The sequence below is a fragment of the Schistocerca nitens genome, chromosome 9 (genome assembly GCF_023898315.1).
Source record: "Schistocerca nitens isolate TAMUIC-IGC-003100 chromosome 9, iqSchNite1.1, whole genome shotgun sequence".
NCBI lineage: Eukaryota > Metazoa > Arthropoda > Insecta > Orthoptera > Acrididae > Schistocerca > Schistocerca nitens.
Window position 1 is genome coordinate 328,131,033 of NC_064622.1, and position 20,942 is coordinate 328,151,974.

A 20,942-nucleotide genomic window follows, 5' to 3' on the forward strand; every position below is an offset into this window, starting at 1 on the left:
CTTCTCAATCTCTGCAATATCCTTGTCAGACCCTATGCTCCTTTTGCTCTCACCTCCATACCCAATGTCTCATACCCTGTGATAGTCCCACTGCAAGGCTTGCCCTATGCATCCCCCTACCACCACCTTTACCAGCCCTGTATCGGGCAAAACATATACTATCAAAGGGAGATCTTCCTGTGAAATGACACATTTTATATACCAGCTCTAATGTAAACACTATCTGGCCTTTTACGTCAGTATGACTACTCGCAAGTTATCAGTTAGGATGAATGGGTATAGGCAGAGTATCTATACTGGCAACACACAATATCCTGTTGCAGAGATGCTCTACAACATGACAGTCATGACCTTGGTGCCTGTTTCACCACACATACCATTTCGATTCTTCCCTCAGACGCCAGTTTCTCAGAACTCCATAGGTTGGAAGGAGCACTACCACATACCCACAGTTCTCGCCACCCACCTGGCTTAAATTTACAGTAATTTCTTCTCTCTCAGCATTTCTCCACAGTAACTACTCCTTTCTTCTCTTTGTTTTAGTTTTCTACAGCTTTCATTTTCTGACCCATTTATTTTTTGCTGTCCTCCTCAATCTCTATCAAATACAATGCTTTTAGCTTTTCACCCTTATTAACTTGTGTACAATATTTTAGTAGTAATCTGTGTCTTGCATATTACCCTGTCTCCCACCTTTAAACTCTCAGGTTTTCAAATCTCATCCAGTGAAGTCCCCAACAATCAGTCTTGTCCCATCCAGTAAGTCTCCCCTGACCCAGGTTCTGGGTGACTTTTCTGAATGCTAAGCCTTTTTCTAAATTTCTCCAGTCCTTTTCCTTCATCTCTCTTCCTTCACCTTCAACCTTCTGCTGGAAGAAAGAGCCACTGGCTCCAAAAGCTTTCATACATAAAAACCATTTTTTTTTTTTTAGATGTGTGTTCTCCTAAATAAAATAAATCCATAAAATACATAACATGCCACTTGTTGTCTTCAGTATCTTAACTTTAACAGTCATTGATTTTATGCCTTTTTTTAATCACTCTAATATACTTTTTAATTTTGATTCCATGTTTTCTCTGGTCATTCTAATACACATTTTTTTTTTAATTTTTTTTATCTCTGTTGTTCTGTTTATTTATCTTAATGTATGTTCTATCCATTTCAGTGATTCAGTATGGATTTGTGACATTATTTGTGGCAGCATTTCCTCTAGCTCCACTCTTTGCTCTTCTAAATAACATTGCAGAAATTAGAATTGATGCAATCAAACTGACTACTCAGTTGCGACGCCCACTTCCGAGAAGAGTGAAAGATATTGAACCATGGTATGGAATTCTGTCAGCAATAACAAGTGTTGCTGTTGCAGTAAATGTAAGCAATGACTTTATAACAACAATTATGGAAATTAATTATTTGTTTTTGAGTGGTGTTATCATCATCTGAGTGAGAATTTAATTATTCATTTACATGTCACTCATTATTGATACAATTTACATGTAGTTTACTTGAGCAAGGTTGACAAATTAGCATAAAGATTAATTACTTCTGCCCTTGAATACTGTACAGTAGATACCCAACTAAAACAACAAACTTTGACCCCCAGATTTTCTAAGATTTAGATTCTGTGATATAACAGCAATAATGATTATCCGATACACATTGTACTAAATTAACTTTCAAACATTTTCTGGTAGTGTAATAATACAGACCATTTCATAACATAAGGCCAGGGCAGTTTTATTTATCAAAAGAAAAGCAAAAAAATGAATACTAATTATATTAAGCAGTGGAATCTCCAGGTTGGAATATCAACAATATTAGGAAAAGGAAAGATAGCTACTCACCATAAGGTGACCTGTTGAGTTGTGGACAGGCACAATGAGTAGAGTATTACACATGGTAGCTTTCAGCCAAAGCTTTCTTCAGCAAAGAAAACACACACACACACATTCACACAAGCAAGCAGACCTCATGCACACATGACTGTTCTGACCAGTGGTGAATGAGATGTTCTTGCTAATATGAATGTGTGTGTGTGTTTTCTTTGCTGAAGAAGGCTTTGGCCAAAAGCTATAATGTGTAACAGTTTTTTTATTGTGCCTGTTTACAACTCAGTGGATCATCTTTATAGCGAGAAGCAATCTTTCCTTTTCCTAATACCAATAATTTTTATTGAAAGGCAGATACTGAAACAAAAACCATTCAAACAGAGTTGGAAATTCAAATTTATAGATCCAAATGCATCACCATCCATCCATCCATTCCAGCACCCTATATCCAACCAATGTCAGGTTGGGTCTACTGTGGTGCGTATATTGTTTTGTGGAGAAGCATTCCCATGTATTGGGTATTATTACAGTGATGTTGCTGCTCCCAAATGCATTTAAAAGCTACTGCCAGCTTCCTCCTGAGGAGAAATCTGTGTACCCCTTTTGTCTACATCTAGTGTATATCATGTGGTCAAATGTGACATTGAGAACCAGCCAAGTAATTATGTAAGATGATGTGGAAAATGCCTAAAAAATACATCCAGGCTGGCTGACACACTAGTGCCTATTGGTATGTGTGAGCAGATTCAATCTGGGGCCTCTGCTGGTGCCTTGCCTGTGATAGGTGGTCCTCAGTAGCTCACCATTGAATATCTGTTGTCTGGTTGCTGGCTGTAATCTAGTTTTGTACCAAGTTTTGTAATGAAACTGACATGATACGACCTGAAACATAAATCAGTTACCACTGGTTACATACGTGCATACAAAATAATGGCCCCCACCAGGGCGAACTCAGTGACAACCTTGTAACACGAACAGTTGACACAAACAAATGACCAGTCACAAAATAGTGGAACTAATGGTGCCCAACAAAGGCAGAAGCAATTACAATTTTGCAAGATAAACAATTAAAACACACAGATGGGCAAGTGCTCAATAATAAAGTTACTCAACTTCATGTGGAGTTATCCAGTACTCATGTGTAAATGCAACCACGGCACAGAGACATTATAGTGATGGCTGTACAGACCTCCAACCATTGCTGTAACTGCTTATCATCTTCAGGCAACACTAATATTGTGCAACCAAAGCACTCTTGCATGCAAAAGGGAAGCTCCTTTCCAAATTACAGCTTTCCAAAAAATGGCTCTCGACTACAACTAGGCCGCACTATCACTCCAGATGTGGCCGAGTCATTTTCCGGCACACACACAGGCTGCTCCCAGCACTAGGCCCCACTCGCCACCTTCCTTGTGCCACTGCTGACTCCAGACTCCCATTGCTGCCCATCACACACCACTTCGTGGACCACATTTGCACCACAAGCCTCTCTGGCAAAGAGATTCTACACAACCAGCGATTCTACCAGAGTGCACAAAATTGAAAAATACCAAAACTTTGCAGAAGATTTCGATGCAGAAATAAATGAAGAGTACAGGAGTGGGATTAAAATTGAGTGTGAAAGGATATCAGTATTTGCTGATAAGATTGCTGTTTTCAGTGAAAGTGAACAAGAAATGCAAGACCTCTTCAGTGGAGTGAACAGTCTGATGAGCAGGCACTGTGGCTCTGAGAGTAACCCTAAGAAGACAAAAATAATGAGGAGTAGTAGAAGTGAGATTAGAAATAAATTTTATATTGAATTTGGTGATAATGAAGTAAATAAAGTTAAGGAATTTTGCTACCTTAGAAGTAAAATAAAACATGATTGACAAAGCAAGGAGGACATAAAAAATAGGCTAGCACAGGTGAAGTGGGCATTCATAGCTAAAATAAGTTCACTAGTATCAAACATGTAGGGTGTGGACAGCTGGGAATGTATGTCTCACGGGAAGCTTGCAAGGGATAAGTCCCTGCAGTCGCGCTACCCTCTGTGCCCTCAGTGGCTCAGATGGATAGAGCATCTGCCATGTAAGCAGGAGATCCCGGGTTCGAGTCCCAGTTGGGGCACACATTTTCACCTGACCCCATTAAGGTATATCTACCACACCTGTTGGCAGCTGAGGGTTTCGATTAATTATCATTTCTTTCTAGAGAAGCTGCATGGTCATCATTGGTATCTGTTCTTTTGGAACAGTTACTATCTTCATAATGCCACTTTCATTTTGCTGTTGTACATTTTTCTCCATTTTTCTTCAAATAGCGTATAGATAATAATTTTTGTGCCTCTTGCATCATTAACACAGGATAAAAGTTTTTTATTATTTAGGGAAAATCGTGTAACAATATACTATTACAGTAATTATTGAATAATTTAATTGGATAGATTTTATCTATACAATTAAATTATTTGGGTTAGACAGAGCAGCAATCAGTCATAGAATTAAGTTGCTTTAATATGACATTTATAGTCACAACGCAGATAAAATTTCAACCTGTGTCAGGTCATTATCAATGCTAAAACAAATACAAGAGTTATATCTATTAATGTTAACATTACATACCAGTGCGGAATAGTAGCAGTTCTTCGTGCTCAAGTGAATGCTTACACAGTTCAACCATTTCTGTCGTAAAATTATATGTTGGTTTCACAGTACACATCGGTTTTGCTTATGGCGCCCTCTATGAGCTGCACCTGAAGTTTACAGTTTTGACGACATTTTTTGTAATATTTATGCTGTATAGTAACTAAGTAGTAACATGAAACTATTATGAGTAAAACTATGTAAAATTACAATTCTTACTTTTTCTCATGTCTGTAATGTGTTAGATGTTTAAAATTACTATAGCACGTAACAGTGACAGTTTATGCCTCATGGGCTAAAATTAACTATAAAACTGATATGGCTACGTAAAGTACGTTATAGGAAGTATTGCATATTTTGTCGTGTTGGGACCTGTGTTAACTTAATTAGTTGTTACTTGACAAAAGATATAACGTGAACTTTATTTACAAAATGCACTTAGTAGCCGAAAAATAAGAACAATATGATAAAGCGTGATCTTTTGAACACTTATTTTAGAAAAATGACAGTTTTACGTATTAATTGTTGCTAATAGTTACCCTCATGGGTTTGTGTGTTATTCTAATGCAATAAGTTATGTAAATATAGTGTTATGAAAGTGGTACTCGTTTAGATCTTATGCAAGTGGCTGCTACACAATGGCGTGAGGTTGCGACTGATCTTTGAGACCCCCTGAGAATTGACTGTGGGGTTTGTAGTTGGTTTTAAGAAACCACAGACACTTTTTCGCGACCTTATAAAATGGACTGTCCCTGCTGTCTACCATTGGACATACTGGGTAACCAGGTTTGTGTACTTTTACAAATGGCATAGCAAAAAACAACAGCACGAATTTAATAAAAGGTTTAAGAAGCACATTACCAAGTATCACATCGAAAAAAGCGTTTGTTGTCGATGTTCCATTTAGATATGATGTTGCAAAACAATCCTGCATAAATCACGAGGTATTGGAAGTAAACAAATGGCTATATCACCTGTGTTCAAAATCCAAAAATACCACAATCATTAAAGCTAGCAAGTTTGACAGGGAGTGCGATACACGACAAGGATTCCATCTCAACAACCAAGGAAGAAGATTAATCTTGAAACTGATTACCAAAACAGTGAGTAAAGTAATCGCCACCTTTACAGTAATACCGCTGGACCAGGGAAACCTGTAAAGCCTGCTGGTCTGTCTGGTAAAATATTAAAAGATATGTTCCAGCAGGATCAAAATAATCTTCAAACCATTCACTCTGAGCCCAGAAAACTAGATGTATGCGAACGTTGTCAAAATGGGGCCTGGTTACCAGCAGTAGACTTACGAGACACCACGCATCTTCCCTCTTGCTGTGAAAAATCAATATTATTCATGCACATAAATGTTAGATCTCTTAAATGTAAAGCTGATGAACTTGGTGTTGCATTGAATGGAAACAATAGAATAGTATTATGTATTAATGAACACTGGTTAAGAGAAGAAGAGATAAAACTATATGTACCATCATGTTTTGATTTAATTACAAGTTACTGCAGACCCAATAAAGGTTATGGGGGTTCCTTAATATATGTAAGTGACAACCTAGGGTTAAGATATACTGTGCTTGGTGTTAGGGACATATGTGTTAAAGGCATTCTTGAAGTGGCTGTCATGCTACTACCAATATTAAAACTCACAGTTATTTCAATATACCATTCTCCTGATAGTGATGCCGATCAATTTGTAGAGTGTTTATGTAAACTTATTCACCGTACAGAAAAATATACCAAACGCAAGACAGTAATTTTAGGAAATTTAAATTTTGATGTAAGGAAAAAAAAACACAAAAATACTAATTTTCTTAACATGCTAAGATCCCATAATCTCTTCTGTGGAAATTATAGTCCCACAAGACAACTTTCTTTTCTCGACAATTTTATCACAAATATACATAAAGATGATTTTTAGTTGGGACTCCTTAATGTCGACCATCTGACAGATCACAAAGGTATATGGGTAAAACTAACAGTTACTGAAACAATGGGGCATTGTGAATCAACCTGGTATATCAGGTTATTAAATGATAAAAGCATAAATAGCTTCAGGGATAAGCTGAAGGCACTAAACTGGAATAATATAATATATGCTTCCAACAATGTTGAGGAGGCTTGTAGCAGGTTTGTTAGTACTCTATCTGAAATTTTCAATACCTCCTGTCCAATGGTTACCAAACGAAACAAAACTATGGCAAGAAAGCATGGTCAAACTACTCCACGTAGGTGGTTCACACCATATTTACAGAAGCTAAGATTAATGGTTTTGATATGCTATGATAAGGTAAAAAATGGTAGTGTTGACAATGCAATATATGTTAGCCTCAAGAGACACTATAGATCACAAATCAGATTAGCAAAATGTAGAGCAAATGAGAACTTCATCAAAAACTCCAATAATAAGTGTAAGGCTGTGTGGAGGGTCATTAAAGCAGAATTAGGTACAGGTAGTCATAGTGTAAAAGTTACAACTGATGTTAATGCCACCCCAGATGAATTTAACCTCTTTTTTATCAATGCAGCAAACCCTAATCCCTCATCTCCTTATAAGAAGAGTTCAAAATCAAATTCACAATCTACTTACATAAACCAGTTTTTACAAAACTTTGCTGATACTGTGCCAACCTGTAATTGGGGACATGTGGAAATAAGAGATGTAATTAAATCATTGGCAAAGTTAAGTGACTCCAGATCAGAAGATATTTATGACTTCTCAAATTTTGTGATTAAAAAAATAATCGACTTGATATCATTCCCTCTCTGCACACGCATAAATTGGGATATTTGACAGTGGTATTTTTCCAGAATGTCTAAAGAAGACAGTAGTAATTCCATTACACAAAAAGGGTGATAAATCCTGCACTAATAATTATCGTCCAATTTCTCTGATACCTATTTTTTCAAAAATAATCGAATATTGTATACAAAAGCAAATTAACATGCATTTGTCAAAAAAACAATATACTGACTAAGTCTCAATATGGTTTTAGGGCCCAGTTATCAACAATTAATGCTGTTGAAAATGTTGTTTCTGTTGTGCAATGTTCTTTTGAATCCAAATTATCTGCTGAAGCCACACTAGTGAACTTAAGCAAAGCAGTTGATTCTGTAAACCACACAATACTGCTGGAAAAACTATGGTGTTATGGCATTAGGGATCTGGAACTGTCCCTCATTAAATCATATCTCAGCAACAGAAAGAAAACTGTAAGCTACAACAGTCAAAAGTCACAGTTACTGAATGTCACTAGAGGTGTTCCCCAAGGATCAGTGCTTGGGCCATTACTGTTTATAATATTTATAAATGACCTGACCAGCAATATGCCATGCAAATCTGTGCTTTATGCAGGTGATATAACTTTCATCAATTCAGGGAAGTACATAAATAAACTGAAGGAGCAAAGTAAAAATTTTCTCAGATTATCCAATATGTGGTTCGAAGCCAATGAGTTAGCTACGAGGGAAGTTCAATAAGTAATGCAACACATTTTTTTTCTGAAACAGGGGTTGTTTTATTCAGCATTGAAATACACCGGGTTATTCCCCAATCTTTTAGCTACACAACACTATTTTTCAACGTAATCTCCATTCAATGCTACGGCCTTACGCCACCTTGAAATGAGGGCCGGTATGCCTGCACGGTACCATTCCACTGGTCGATGTCGGAGCCAACGTCGTACTGCATCAATAACTTCTTCATCATCCGCGTAGTGCGTCCCACGGATTGCACCCTTCATTGGGCCAAACATATGGAAATCCGATGGTGTGAGATCGGGGCTGTAGGGTGCATGAGGAGGAACAGTCCAAAGTTTTGTGAGTTCCTCTCGGGTGTGAAGACTTGTGTGAGGTCTTGCGTTGTCACGAAGAAGGAGAAGTTCGTTCTGATTTTTGTGCCTACGAACACGCTGAAGTCGTTTCTTCAATTTCTGAAGAGTAGCACAATACACTTCAGAGTTGATCGTTTGACCATGGGGAAGGACATCGAACAGAATAACCCCTTCAGCGTCCCAGAAGACTGTAACCATGACTTTACCGGCTGAGGGTATGGCTTTAAACTTTTTCTTGGTAGGGGAGTGGGTGTGGCGCCACTCCATTGATTGCCATTTTGTTTCAGGTTCGAAGTGATGAACCCATGTTTCATCGCCTGTAACAATCTTTGACAAGAAATTGTCACCCTCAGCCACATGATGAGCAAGCAATTCCGCACAGATGGTTCTCCTTTGCTCTTTATGGTGTTTGGTTAGACAATGAGGGACCCAGCGGGAACAAACCTTTGAATATCCCAACTAGTGAACAATTGTGACAGCACTATCAACAGAGATGTCAAGTTGAGCACTGAGTTGTTTGATGGTGATCCGTCGATCATCTCGAACGAGTGTGTTCGCACGCTCCGCCATTGCAGGAGTCACAGCTGTGCACGGCCGGCCCGCACGCAGGAGATCAGACAGTCTTGCTTGACCTTGCGGCGATGATGACACACGCTTTGCCCAACGACTCACCGTGCTTTTGTCCACTGCCAGATCACCGTAGACATTCTGCAGGCGCCTATGAATATCTGAGATGCCCTGGTTTTCCGCCAAAAGAAACTCGATCACTGCCCGTTGTTTGCAACGCACATCCGTTACAGACGCCATTTTAACAGCTCCGTACAGCGCTGCCACCTGTCGGAAGTCAATGAAACTGTACGAGACGAAGTGGGAATGTTTGAAAATATTCCACAAGAAATTTCCGGTTTTTTCAACCAAAATTGGCCGAGAAAAAAAAATGTGTTGCATTACTTATTGAACTGCCCTCATATTAACTACGGAAAGACTGTAAATATATCCTTCAGCTTATCCAATACTGATATTGAGTACACGTCTACCAAACTTCTTGGCATATACTTAGATACAATATTAAGCTGGCAGAGTCACATAGACAACATATCTTGAAAGCTTTCGTGAGTTATCTATCTACTGAAAAAATTGTGCACCTGTGTTTCTGAAAGCCTGCTGATTAATTCCTATTATGCATTCTTTCATTGCCATATTAGCTATGGTATTCTTCTATGGGGAAATTCTCCATGGTCCAGGAAAATTTTTATTTGGCAGAAGAAAGCCATCAGGAGCATCTCTGTGATTACCAAAAACAACATATCATGTAGGTTATACTCAGATAATGACAGTCCCTTCTCTTTTTATATACAGCTGCCTTTTGTACATAAAAGAAAACTTTAACAGTTACAACCTTAGGCAGTCCATTCATAATCATAACATTCGTCAAACATTTAAGATAGACATACCAACAACTCGACTCAAGAAAACACAAGACAGTTGTGAATACATGGGAATAAGACTTTTCAACACATGACCTGTGAAGGCACATTGTGTCTCTCTTAATATATTTTAAAGTAAGACTAAAAAATGGCTGAAAGACAAAGCTTTTTTACAGTATTAAAGAATTTGAAAACTCTTCAGAAATAGACCTGACTTATGAAACAACTTACAACTCTGTTTGTTCCTCTTCCTAAGATTTTTTTGTCTCTGTAGTTCCACATTTAACTGTTAAGCATGTGGAGAAATCCTTATGTACGAAACGTATTGTTTTATTATGCACTTTCTTTAAAATGCACACTTTAGTTATGTTGGATATCTTTATGTATCAAATATATTCCTTTATTATGTATGTTCTTTTAAAATGTATACTTTAGCTTTGTGTGATACCTCACAATAGTTATATTTCTTAATATGTAAATTGTACATTACTCATGACGACATCGATTGCATGTAAATGCTTTAAGATGGATAAATAAATAAATAATTGTGAGGGAGTAGATTTGCCCTCCATGCCTCCTAATCAGTTGATCAATGTCTCTTTAGCACAGTCATTGGGAATCATTCAGTTCATTAACATTGTGAAGTAAGTTATGTTATGAGTAATATCTTTTGTAAAAGTACTTTGAGTCTGCAGGATTAATTCACTTTGACAAAATCATATATTCACTGTACTTTATGTGTGTTGATAAACTCAGGACCCATTTGTGAAAGTGCACTCTAGAAATATTGCCACTGTGAAAATACTGTGTAGTCCAGTGGAAGTGTGTAACTGTGATCAATATTCTATATGAAACTTTATGGACAATCTGATCTTTATATTATTTTGAGTGACAATAGATGTGAAGTTGATGCTGTATTGCATACATCATTACAAAACCTGGTATAAAACTAAATTACAGCCAGAAACCAGACACTGGACATTCAATGATGAGCTACTGAGATCCACCTATCACAAATGACATATGTTACAAATGGTGCCCCTATAGTGAACCAAGATTTAGGCCAGTTAGACAAAAGTGAATCATTCAATATCATCCACATCTAAATCTGCACTTTGAAAACCATTGTCAGATGCATGGCAGAGGGTTCACCTCATTGCACCAGTTTATAGGGTTTCTTTCAGTGCCATTCACATGTTGCGCATGGAAGAATGATTGTTTGAATGCCTCTGTGCATGTAGTAATTATTCTAATCTTATCCAACAATCCCTATGTGAGCAACATGTAGGGGGTTGTAGTATATTTTTAGAGTAATCCTTTAAATCTGGTTCTTGAAACTTTGCTAACAGACTTTCTTGGAACAGTTTACATTTATCTTCAAGAGTCTTTCAGCTCAGTTCCTTCAGTATCTCTGTGACACTCTTCCACAGATTAAACAGACCTGTGCCCATTTGTGCTGCCCTTCTCTGTATATGTTCAATACCCCCTGTTAGTGTTATCTGGTATGGGTCCCACACACTTGAGCAGTATTCTAGAACCAGTTGCACAAATGATTTGTAAGCAATCTCTTTTGTAGACTGTTTGCACTTCTCCAGAATTATACCAACAAACCAAAGTCTACCATCTTCTCCACATATGACTAAATCTATATGATCATTCCATTTCATGTCCCTACAACCCTAGAAAGTGTTAGATATTTGTATGAGTTTTCCGATTCCAACAGTGACTCATTGATATTATAGTCATAGGATGCTACTTCCTTTCTTTCTTTCTTTTCAGTTTTAAAATACACATTGCTCCATGGGGTCATTCTTTTCACGGAAGCATTTGATACATTGGAGCATTTTCCGTCTTACCTTTCTCTTATTTGTATGAAATTAACAAGGATGTTTTCATAAGTTACAACTCATAAATTTGAAATCCCAGAAAGAAGGTCATCCTATCAATTTCTTCTTTTTGCTGATGATACAAGTATAGTAATAACACCCAAAAACCAAGAACTACGTGATGTAATTGTAAATGATGCTTTTCACAAAATTATTCAGTGGTCCTCAGCAAATGGACTCTCTTTAAATTTTGATAAAACACAGTATATACAGTTCCGTACAGTAAATGGCACAACTCCAGTAATAAATATGGACTTTGAATAGAAGTCTGTAGCTAAGGTAGAATTTTCAAAATTTTTAGGTGTGTCCATTGATGAGAGGTTAAACTGGAAGCAACACATTGATGGTCTGCTGAAACGTCTGAGTTCAGCTACGTATGCTATTAGGGTTATTGCAAATTTTGGTGATAAGAATCTCACTAAATTAGCTTAATATGTCTACTTTCATTCACTGCTTTCATATGGCATCATATTCTTGGGTAATTCATCCTTGAGTAGAAAAGTATTCATTGCTCAAAAACGTGTAATCAGAATAATTGCTGGAGCCCACCCACGGTCATCCTGCAGGCATCTATTTAAGGATCTAGGGATCCTCACAGTAACCTCACAGTATATATATTCACTTATGAAATTTTTTGTTAATAATCCAGCCCAGTTCAAAAGTAATAGCAGTGTGCATAGCTATAACACCAGGAGAAAGGATGATCTTAACTATGCAGGGTTAAATCTGACTTTGGCACAGAAAGGGGTAAATTATGCTGCCACAAAAGTCTTTGGTCACCTACCAAACAGCATCAAAAGCCTGACAGATAGCCAACTAACATTTAAAAATAAGTTAAAAGAATTTCTAGATGACAACTCCTTCTACTCATTGGCTGAATTTTTAGATATAAATTAAGGGGGGCAAAACAAAAACTTAAACATTTGTGTCATGCAATATTTTGTGTAATGTAATATCTTGTATAGACATCTTTTATTAACTGACACGTTCCACATCATTACGAAGTGTCGTATTCATGATCTATGGAACAAGTATTAATCTAATCTTTTACTTTAAAATTGAAAAGTGTGAGTGGGAGCATTGTTTTGAAGATAAATACTTTCTTAAAATAATGGAACTTTCCATCAGTTAATTTGCTTGAAACATAGCACAGGTTACACAAATCATGAAGTTTGTTTAGGATGTTCCCCACTACAATTATTATTCATTGTCTAATCAATATTTTTTTTACCCACAAAAAATGTATTTGACTTAACAAAGAGCCATTTTTTTGTAACGAGAAACATCTTACTTACAAAATGTAAGCAATATTTTACACAATCTTTTAAGTATCGAGATGTTTACCTCCACACTAAAGCTGACACTTGCCTGTTATCTCTTCTTCTTCATTAGTTGGTGCCTCTGTAATGTGACATTGCTATGCTTCTGTCCTCTCTTAAATTTCTGTAAGTTCATCTGCATATTACTGTTTGCTCATTGTAATCCTTCTTTCCCTTTCTTCTTATTGTTCTGACAAAATCCCAATCATGTCCTCTTTTATATTTTTCTCACTTGGCTTTGCTTGTTTATGCACCAAAGTAGTAGAAATTAAAAAATGAAGGCACATAACTTGTTGTTGTATTTAAGGCTTTAGAAGACAATGACTAAATAGAGAATGAGAGAAATAAACAAAATAATTCAAATGGTCTTGAATGTTTATGATAGTTGAATAGGCTTTTTAAATCCTTAAACCCACTGTCTTTAAAATTAAGCTTCTGATACTTCTGAAATGTGACTTACTTAGGCTCAGTTCTTCCAATGCTTAGTACCATATCAGGCAACAAGTTTCCTTTAGAGAACTTTATCAGCTACTTTGATCAGCTATCAAGTATTCAGTTTCCTCTCACTTTATATCAATGCATTGAAAAGCCTCTGCAAAAGTTCATTTCCAGGTATTATGTGGATTTCATTTGTGTGAAGACTCCAGAAGCTTTTGCAGACGTGCTGCTGATGTCTACATGTATGTCCCACTATTACAGATAACGGTGCCAAGATATGGAAATTTGTCAACCTCTTGTGATACTTTCTATTGCACTATAATTTGAGTAGCTACTTTTCCACTTATTATGCACGTTGTGTTTTCTTATAACCTACAGAACTAGTCATTTCATCCAGCTTGATAGTCACTAACTGTAAACTGTATGGTGTTTCAGCTTGAAGAAAAATGTCATGAGCAAAATCAAGACCCATAAAACTTGCTTGCTCATTCAAAAGCATGCTTATTTTGGAGCTGGCCATATTTTTTTCTGATCATAAAATCTATAACTAATATGAGAAGGAATAGTGACAAAATGCATCCTTGTCTGACACTTGTCAGAATTCTAAAAGATGAGGTGTTCACACCTTTTATTTTTACACAGCAACCGGAGTCTAGATTCCTGTTTCTAAAAACATCAGTGAGATGTTCAGGAAGTTCACATAAGCAAACAGTATTCCACAATGATTCTTGGTGTATATGGTCAGAAACTTGTTTAAAATCAACAAAGTTTATGTGCATGGACAGTCGAATTCCATCATTGTTCTATTATGTTTTCCTGAACAAGTATTTGTTCAGGGCAGAATATCCCACTTCAAAAGGTACCCTTTTTAGAAAAAAGGTGTTTTAACTGGACAAGGCTTGGGACCCAGTGATCTATTTAATTTGTTCTGAGGGAAAACATTTTATTCATAATGATATGTGTGGCCAAACCTGACATTTGTTTTTGGCAATACGAGCATGCATTCCAACAGACGGTGGACATGCTGTTTCACCTTTATGCAGGTGCCTGTGTGCCACAGATGGAACAGTATTTTCAGAGGGCACTGATTTTGATAAGGATGCTCCTGTGTGGCGACCACCAATGTGTATGCATCTCTGCATCAGTTTTCGCTATAAAGAAGACAGTGTGAACTATCAGTCTCCAGTGGTGGACACTCACCTGAAAATGGCTGGATGGTTGCCAGCCAAAGTTCTGTGGCAAGAAGTCAACATGATCTGGCTGAAATCCTGAAACCTTATAGAATATTCAGTATTCTGGGAAAATTTCAAGAATTCCTAGGGACTTCTTTGTTTATTTAGAAAGAACGCAGTAACCTCAGTTGTATTTGGGTTTCCATTTATTAAGTAATCACTCAATTTTGTTGGATCTCTCATGTGCATAATATCTTTACTCTGGAAGACTAATGCTAGGTTGCCTACATACTGGATATTCGTGGAGTCTGTGCCTGGCACGTCATGGATATACATGTTAAATTGAATGGGGGCCAGAGCTGATCACTGAGGTAAGCCATTGTTTAGAGTCTTCCATCTGCTGGCTTGTCTATTCAGGATCTTAAAGTGGCTGTCAGGGAGTATATTTTTTACTATAAATGCCAGCTTTTGACATGGGATGATTTCAATAAACTTTGACATCAATCCCTCCCTCCACACAGTGTCATAAGCTGCCATAAGATCCACAGAAACTGCAGCTGATTTAAGACCCCAATGAAACCTCACTTTCACAAGAGTTATCAGTGTTAAGACCTGGTTGTAGCAGCTCCATTTCCTAAAGCCACCCTGTTCAACAGGACTGAATTGATCAATGACAATGTTATGTAGAAAAAGCCTTTCTACTAGCTCATACGTCACATTTTATCTTAGCCTGTTTGAAAAGCTTTGGTGTTCCCAGTTCTCAGAATCTCACTGAAAAATTCAGTGAACAACATTTTTTTAAAAATCTGATGGCCTTAGGAAGCTGTGGATATGTGCCAACAAAGCCAGCAGATTTATTTACCTTTTGTGTGTTCAAGACTATGTCAGGTTCCTCAGTGCAGAGATCAGATGAATAGTCTGGATATAGTTTTAGATGGGACTTCTTTATGTACAATTCATTTTTCACAGTTTGTGTGTGTGCCTTGTCTATTTTAGTTCTCAAAATCTTATTAGTCTGGCTGCAGTAGAACCAGTGTGCGATTTGCAGGGGGGGATGGGGGGGGGGGGAATTTACCCCTCCTCTGCATCAGACCATCCCCTCCTCTGATTTTAGTTTATGCATCCCAACCTGGGATGTTTATTTTCCATGCACTGGGGCAAAACTTTACATATAATTTAAATTTGTGGAGCCGAACACTGAAAGTTTTTAATAAGTGTTACTAATAATATTATTAATATGTTTCAGTTGTCTATCATCAGAATAAGTACAGCTTTTCACAAATGTGCTTCTACTTTTTGAATTCCCCTCGTATACCTGTATATAGATGATTTTGTAAATAAGCTTTACGTATAATGTACTTTTAAAGATATAACAAGGGATGGTTTTTCTGATAGTGCATACGCGTGAATAGTGAGTTTCGGCATTAACATCTATTTATAAGTAGCTGTTTAACCATGTGTAATGCCACAGTCCAAGCTAGTAACATATATAATTCTACTAACCCCCTAAGACATCCCCCCCACTGGTAAAAGCACAAATCGCACCCTGTAGAACTGGCGTTCTCCTATGTGACTGTGCTTGATAGCCTTGGATCTGTACCAGGTTTTCTCATAAGGTTCCATGCTTTCTAACTAGAATGTGTAAATTTGAGCCCTGCCATTGTTTTATGCCTTTTTTCTGTTCTTATTGAGAGCTCTCAAGAGGTCATCAACTGTCGTGTATTTGCAAGATTCTTGATATTTAGCATGTAGCTCATTGCATTCTTGAGACCACCCAGGAATGTACGCTTTCTGGAATCCATGTGAAATATATTTCCTGTTATGAACTTTAGTTGCACCCATAAATAATTCATAATTGGATGGAATGTGGAGGTGAGGGGGAGGGGGAATCCACTGAAAAGTATTATCAAGACATTTCTGAAACAGTTCCAAGTAAGTTCACAAGTTGAAGATTCCAATGAGGTTGAGGGATGGACATATCCTGTAAACTGAATCATTACACATAATTTCGATAAAAGAATCATTCAGATAATCTATGGAACATGTAACTAACTAACAGCATCTGATGGAACCAGAATTAATCATCAACAATCAAGTTTCAGACCTGGAAAGAATTATAGATCTCAGGTTCTTAATCTAATCCAGTATATAGAAGATGCATTCAAAGCACACAATATTACAGGTACAGCTTCATTGATGTGACAGCTGCTTATGATACTGTCAGTCACAGTTTATAGGTAAAAGAGATCAATGGGCTTACCGAGAACTATGGTTTCACCATAGTCATTGAAAAATTACTTAAGGTTCTATGTGGACTTTCAGGGACAACACTGACACTGGCAAAAAAAGTGGGTGGGTGGGAAAGGTGGTTGTTATGAAGATGTGTATTGTCCCTTGCTCTTGTTAACATCTGTGCTGATCATTGTCAGTTCTAGTCCACACCAGGAGTTTTCCTTACAAATGTGGAAACTCAAGTTAATTTCACTTGAAAGATACTTTGAAAAAGGTGAAGTATCAATTACTATAATAATCAACTTCACTGTAACCAAATCATAACCCTGTGCTTTCCACCTTAAAGACAGACAGACACATCATAAACTTAGTATCTCATGGTAAGGAGTAGAATTGGATGCTCTATTATATCCAAAATTTTGTATGTCCCATTTGGTTGCACCCTGAGGTGCAACTGGCATTGCCATAACTTGAGTCTGAATGTGGAAGCCAGAAGTGACGTACTTACAAGGGAACCTCCCCATCACACCCCCCTCAGATTTAGTTATAAGTTAGCACAGTGGATAGGCCTTGGAAAACTGAACACAGATCAATCGAGAAAACAGGAAGAAGTTGTGTGGAACTATGAAAAAAGAAGCAAAAATATACAATCTGAGTAGTCTATCCACAAGAAAGGCAATATCAAAGACAATCCTTCAAGAGCGCCGTGGTCCCGTGGTTAGCGTGAGCAGCTGCAGAACGTCAAGTCCTAGGTTCAAATCTTGCTTCGAGCGAAAATTTTACTTTATTTATTTTCTCAAAGTTATGATCTGTACGTTTGTTCATTGACGTCTCTGTTCACTGTAATAAGTTTAGTGTCTGTGTTTTGCGACCACACCGCAAAACCGTGCGATTAGTAGACGAAAGGATGTGCCTCTCCAATGGGAACCGAAAACATTTGATCACAAGGTCATAGGTCAACCGATTCCTCCACAGGAAAACACGTCTGATATATTCTATATGACACTGGTGACAGCATGTGCGTCACATGACAGGAATATGTTGTCGACCCACCTAACTTGTACACTTGGCAAATGGGTAAAAAGATTCTTCTACCTTGCCCAATTTAGGTTTTCTCGTGGATGTGATAATCATTCCCAAAAAAGTGATGAAAACATAAGAGTTTGTCACATAAACTGCAACAAATGAATGCAACAGTTTCACAGTCGCACAGTTTTCCTTGAGCTCTGTCAAAACATATGTTTTTAACGTTTTCAAAATTTCTGTGTGTAGACCGTCAAATCCTGCATATGTCCAAGCAAATCTGAACATGTCATGGAATTTTGTAGAGTGAAGTTGATTATATAAAAAATTAAACTTTGTACTCTAGGGAAGTCTTGAACCAAGGACCTCTCGTTCTGCAGCCGCTCACGCTAACCATGGGACCACGGCACTCCGAAGCTTACACTTGTCATAGATGTTGCCTATGTTGGACATGGACTACTCAGTTTCTATATTTTGGTTATTTTTTTCATAGTTCCACACAACTTCTTCCTGTTTTCGATTGATCTGTGTTCAGTTTTTCAAGGCCTATCCACCGTGCCAACTTATAACTAAATGTGAGGGGGGTGCGATGGGGAGGTTCCCTTGTTAGGAAGATAAACTAGCAACAAACGCATAAGACTCTTGCCCATAAGCTTTAAGAACAATGTCATTACCAATCTCTTTGTTAATATATGCTTGCCCTGTGTGCTACAAGTCTGGCCATACCAAAGAAGTTGACAAGGCACCAAATGAGATGTACAGGCTTGTTACTGGATATTTATTTCCTGCATAACTTACCAAAACCTGCTCACCAAGCCTAGCCACCAATTACACAATTAAGTTCAAACTTTCCAAAGATTGAAGTCCAGGCTTTATGAAAAGCAGCATCTTCTTGCAATTGATTCCATCCAAAATAAGAATGAAAATGTGGAAGAACAACCTGGAAGCAACGTTCATTGGCCTCAACCATCTGAAAATCTCCCTGCTAGCCACCAAAATAAGTGGACTATTTGGCTTACTCTCAATCACTTATGCTGTGGAATCACAAGAACCAGATGTTATCCCCAAAAATAGGGATTTCCAGTCATCACTACCAGCTGTGGAGAAGTACAAACAATGAATCATTTGATCGCCTGCCAGATCTATTCCATGTCCTGAAACAAGGAAAATTTATTTTAGGTGACTCCAACAAGTGCTCTTGATGTTACTTGCTTTTGGTCATCAATGTTGTAATCTTCTATGGCTCCTATTGCTGAACTTGTTTACTTTTGTAACTTGCATTATGAAACCTGTTTTTTAAATTAACATTATAACAACAAAGAAAAGCAAATGTAAGTTTTAATTTCTTTGTGACCAATAGTACTGTTATAAATAAAACGTGAAGTGAACTGAAATACCTCAATGAGAAGTATATCTAACTGCTATTTTATTGTATTTCCCAGGGCTTTGTTATAGCATACACATCCGACTTTATTCCTCGACTGGTGTACAAATATGCATATTCGCCAGATGGTTCCCTAAAAGGTTACGTTGATTTCAGTCTTTCAGGTAGAGTACAAGCTATTGTTGTAGCATGCCTATAACTTGATATTGTTTTTGTACTTCCATATCTAGCATATCATGTAATTATGCGCACTATTTTAATATTTCAGCATTCAATACATCTGACTATGGAGCAGGTATGGGGCCAGATACAAGTCCTGGAGATTATTATCCTGAAGTGTGCTATTACCAGGGTTTTAGAACTCCCCCTGGCCATCCACATCAATATGAGTACTCACCAGTTTACTGGCATGTCTTTGCTGCACGCATGACTTTTGTTGTTGCATTTGAGGTAAGATTTGCAGGGAATGTATTCGTCTTTGTTGGAGAACTGTTACTGCCTAGAAGTCAGTTTCATTAAGGGAAAGTGTTGTACCATGAGGATAGAGACATAAAAACATACGTTGTTCCCTATTCAATGATTCAATTTAGTGACTGATTTTAGCACTCTATGAAGAAATGTGCACAAGAGACTATCACAAAAAGTTTCTGGCATTTCATACTGTTTCTGTTGTGAGATATGAGGTTGTATTTTGTGCAGCATCTATAAATATTTGTAGTTCTACCACTGAAACCCTGCACAATATATTGATGTTGTTTGGAAGTTATTGATAATTCTTCAGTTACAGGAGATTATGATGAGTAAAATCCTATATATTTTTAAAACTGGTAATATAAGATGTGGACATTTAAGTTTTTTTTCATCAGTAATGCACCATCTTATAACCTGAAATGGAAAAAGGTCTTCTACCATGGAATATGTGAAATTTGCAAATGAACTGAGTTCCTGTAATGTCTTAACAATTTTACTAGAAAATTTTACTTGAAAATGGAAATTTGTGTCAGTTTCGAATAGCTTCTATTTCAGATTTTATTTAACATGATACTGGTTTTCGATAATACTTATACTTAATCTGCTTTCACTTTCTGATTATTGGTGTGTAGTAGAGTAATAAATTAATAGATAGAGTCATTGCAGTGTTGACACTCTTTTCTTGTTTGCAATACTTTTAAATTTCAAATGAATATTTGTTTCTAGGTACATGAGCATGTTTGCACTATTGCATAAATAATTTTCCATCTCCAGGAAAACCTTTTCCAGACTGCTTATTATTAAACTTAGTATTAAAGAAACTTTTTGAATGAGCCCCTTCTTGCAATTGCTCGATCTGATTTGAACATGAACAAAATTTGTGTGCAAAATAGACATGTTACTATCAGTTACTTTCCTGATTGTTTCATTATTTTCATTTAAAGTATTAACATGAACAATCTTTTTGCAATTGACAGCTTCATGTTCATCCTACTACTTAATTTGTACAATAGAAATTTCATGTCTGAGCCCTGACTCGACTTAATCCAGTTTCAGTTTTATTGTTCCCAATCCGGATTCTGTATTGGTTACCCTGTCATCTATCTTACCCATTTTTTATCTCAACTTTTCTTTTTTTTTCGCTTATAGCCATTTCTTTGACATCTAGTTCATTTCTGACCTCAACAATTGGAGTATTCATTCAGTAACTATTTCAAGTTTTTTTGTTAAAATATACCTATTTTTTTCTGAAATCTTGGTCTTTTTAAATCCTCTAATTTAGTTTTGAACTTTTGGT

General features: G+C 37.0%; 1 protein-coding gene across 2 annotated transcripts in view; it reads left to right on the top strand.

The window, feature by feature from the left end:
* The window catches only part of LOC126203809 (anoctamin-5-like), a 288,957-nt gene that overhangs the window by 214,916 nt on the left and 53,099 nt on the right, over positions 1-20,942 (top strand). For both annotated transcript variants that reach the window (XM_049938177.1, XM_049938176.1), the window contains exons 14-16: positions 1,167-1,372; positions 19,233-19,338; positions 19,443-19,624. In XM_049938177.1, the coding sequence (XP_049794134.1) occupies positions 1,167-1,372; positions 19,233-19,338; positions 19,443-19,624 (494 nt within the window). The remainder of the gene's footprint in view (positions 1-1,166; positions 1,373-19,232; positions 19,339-19,442; positions 19,625-20,942) is intronic.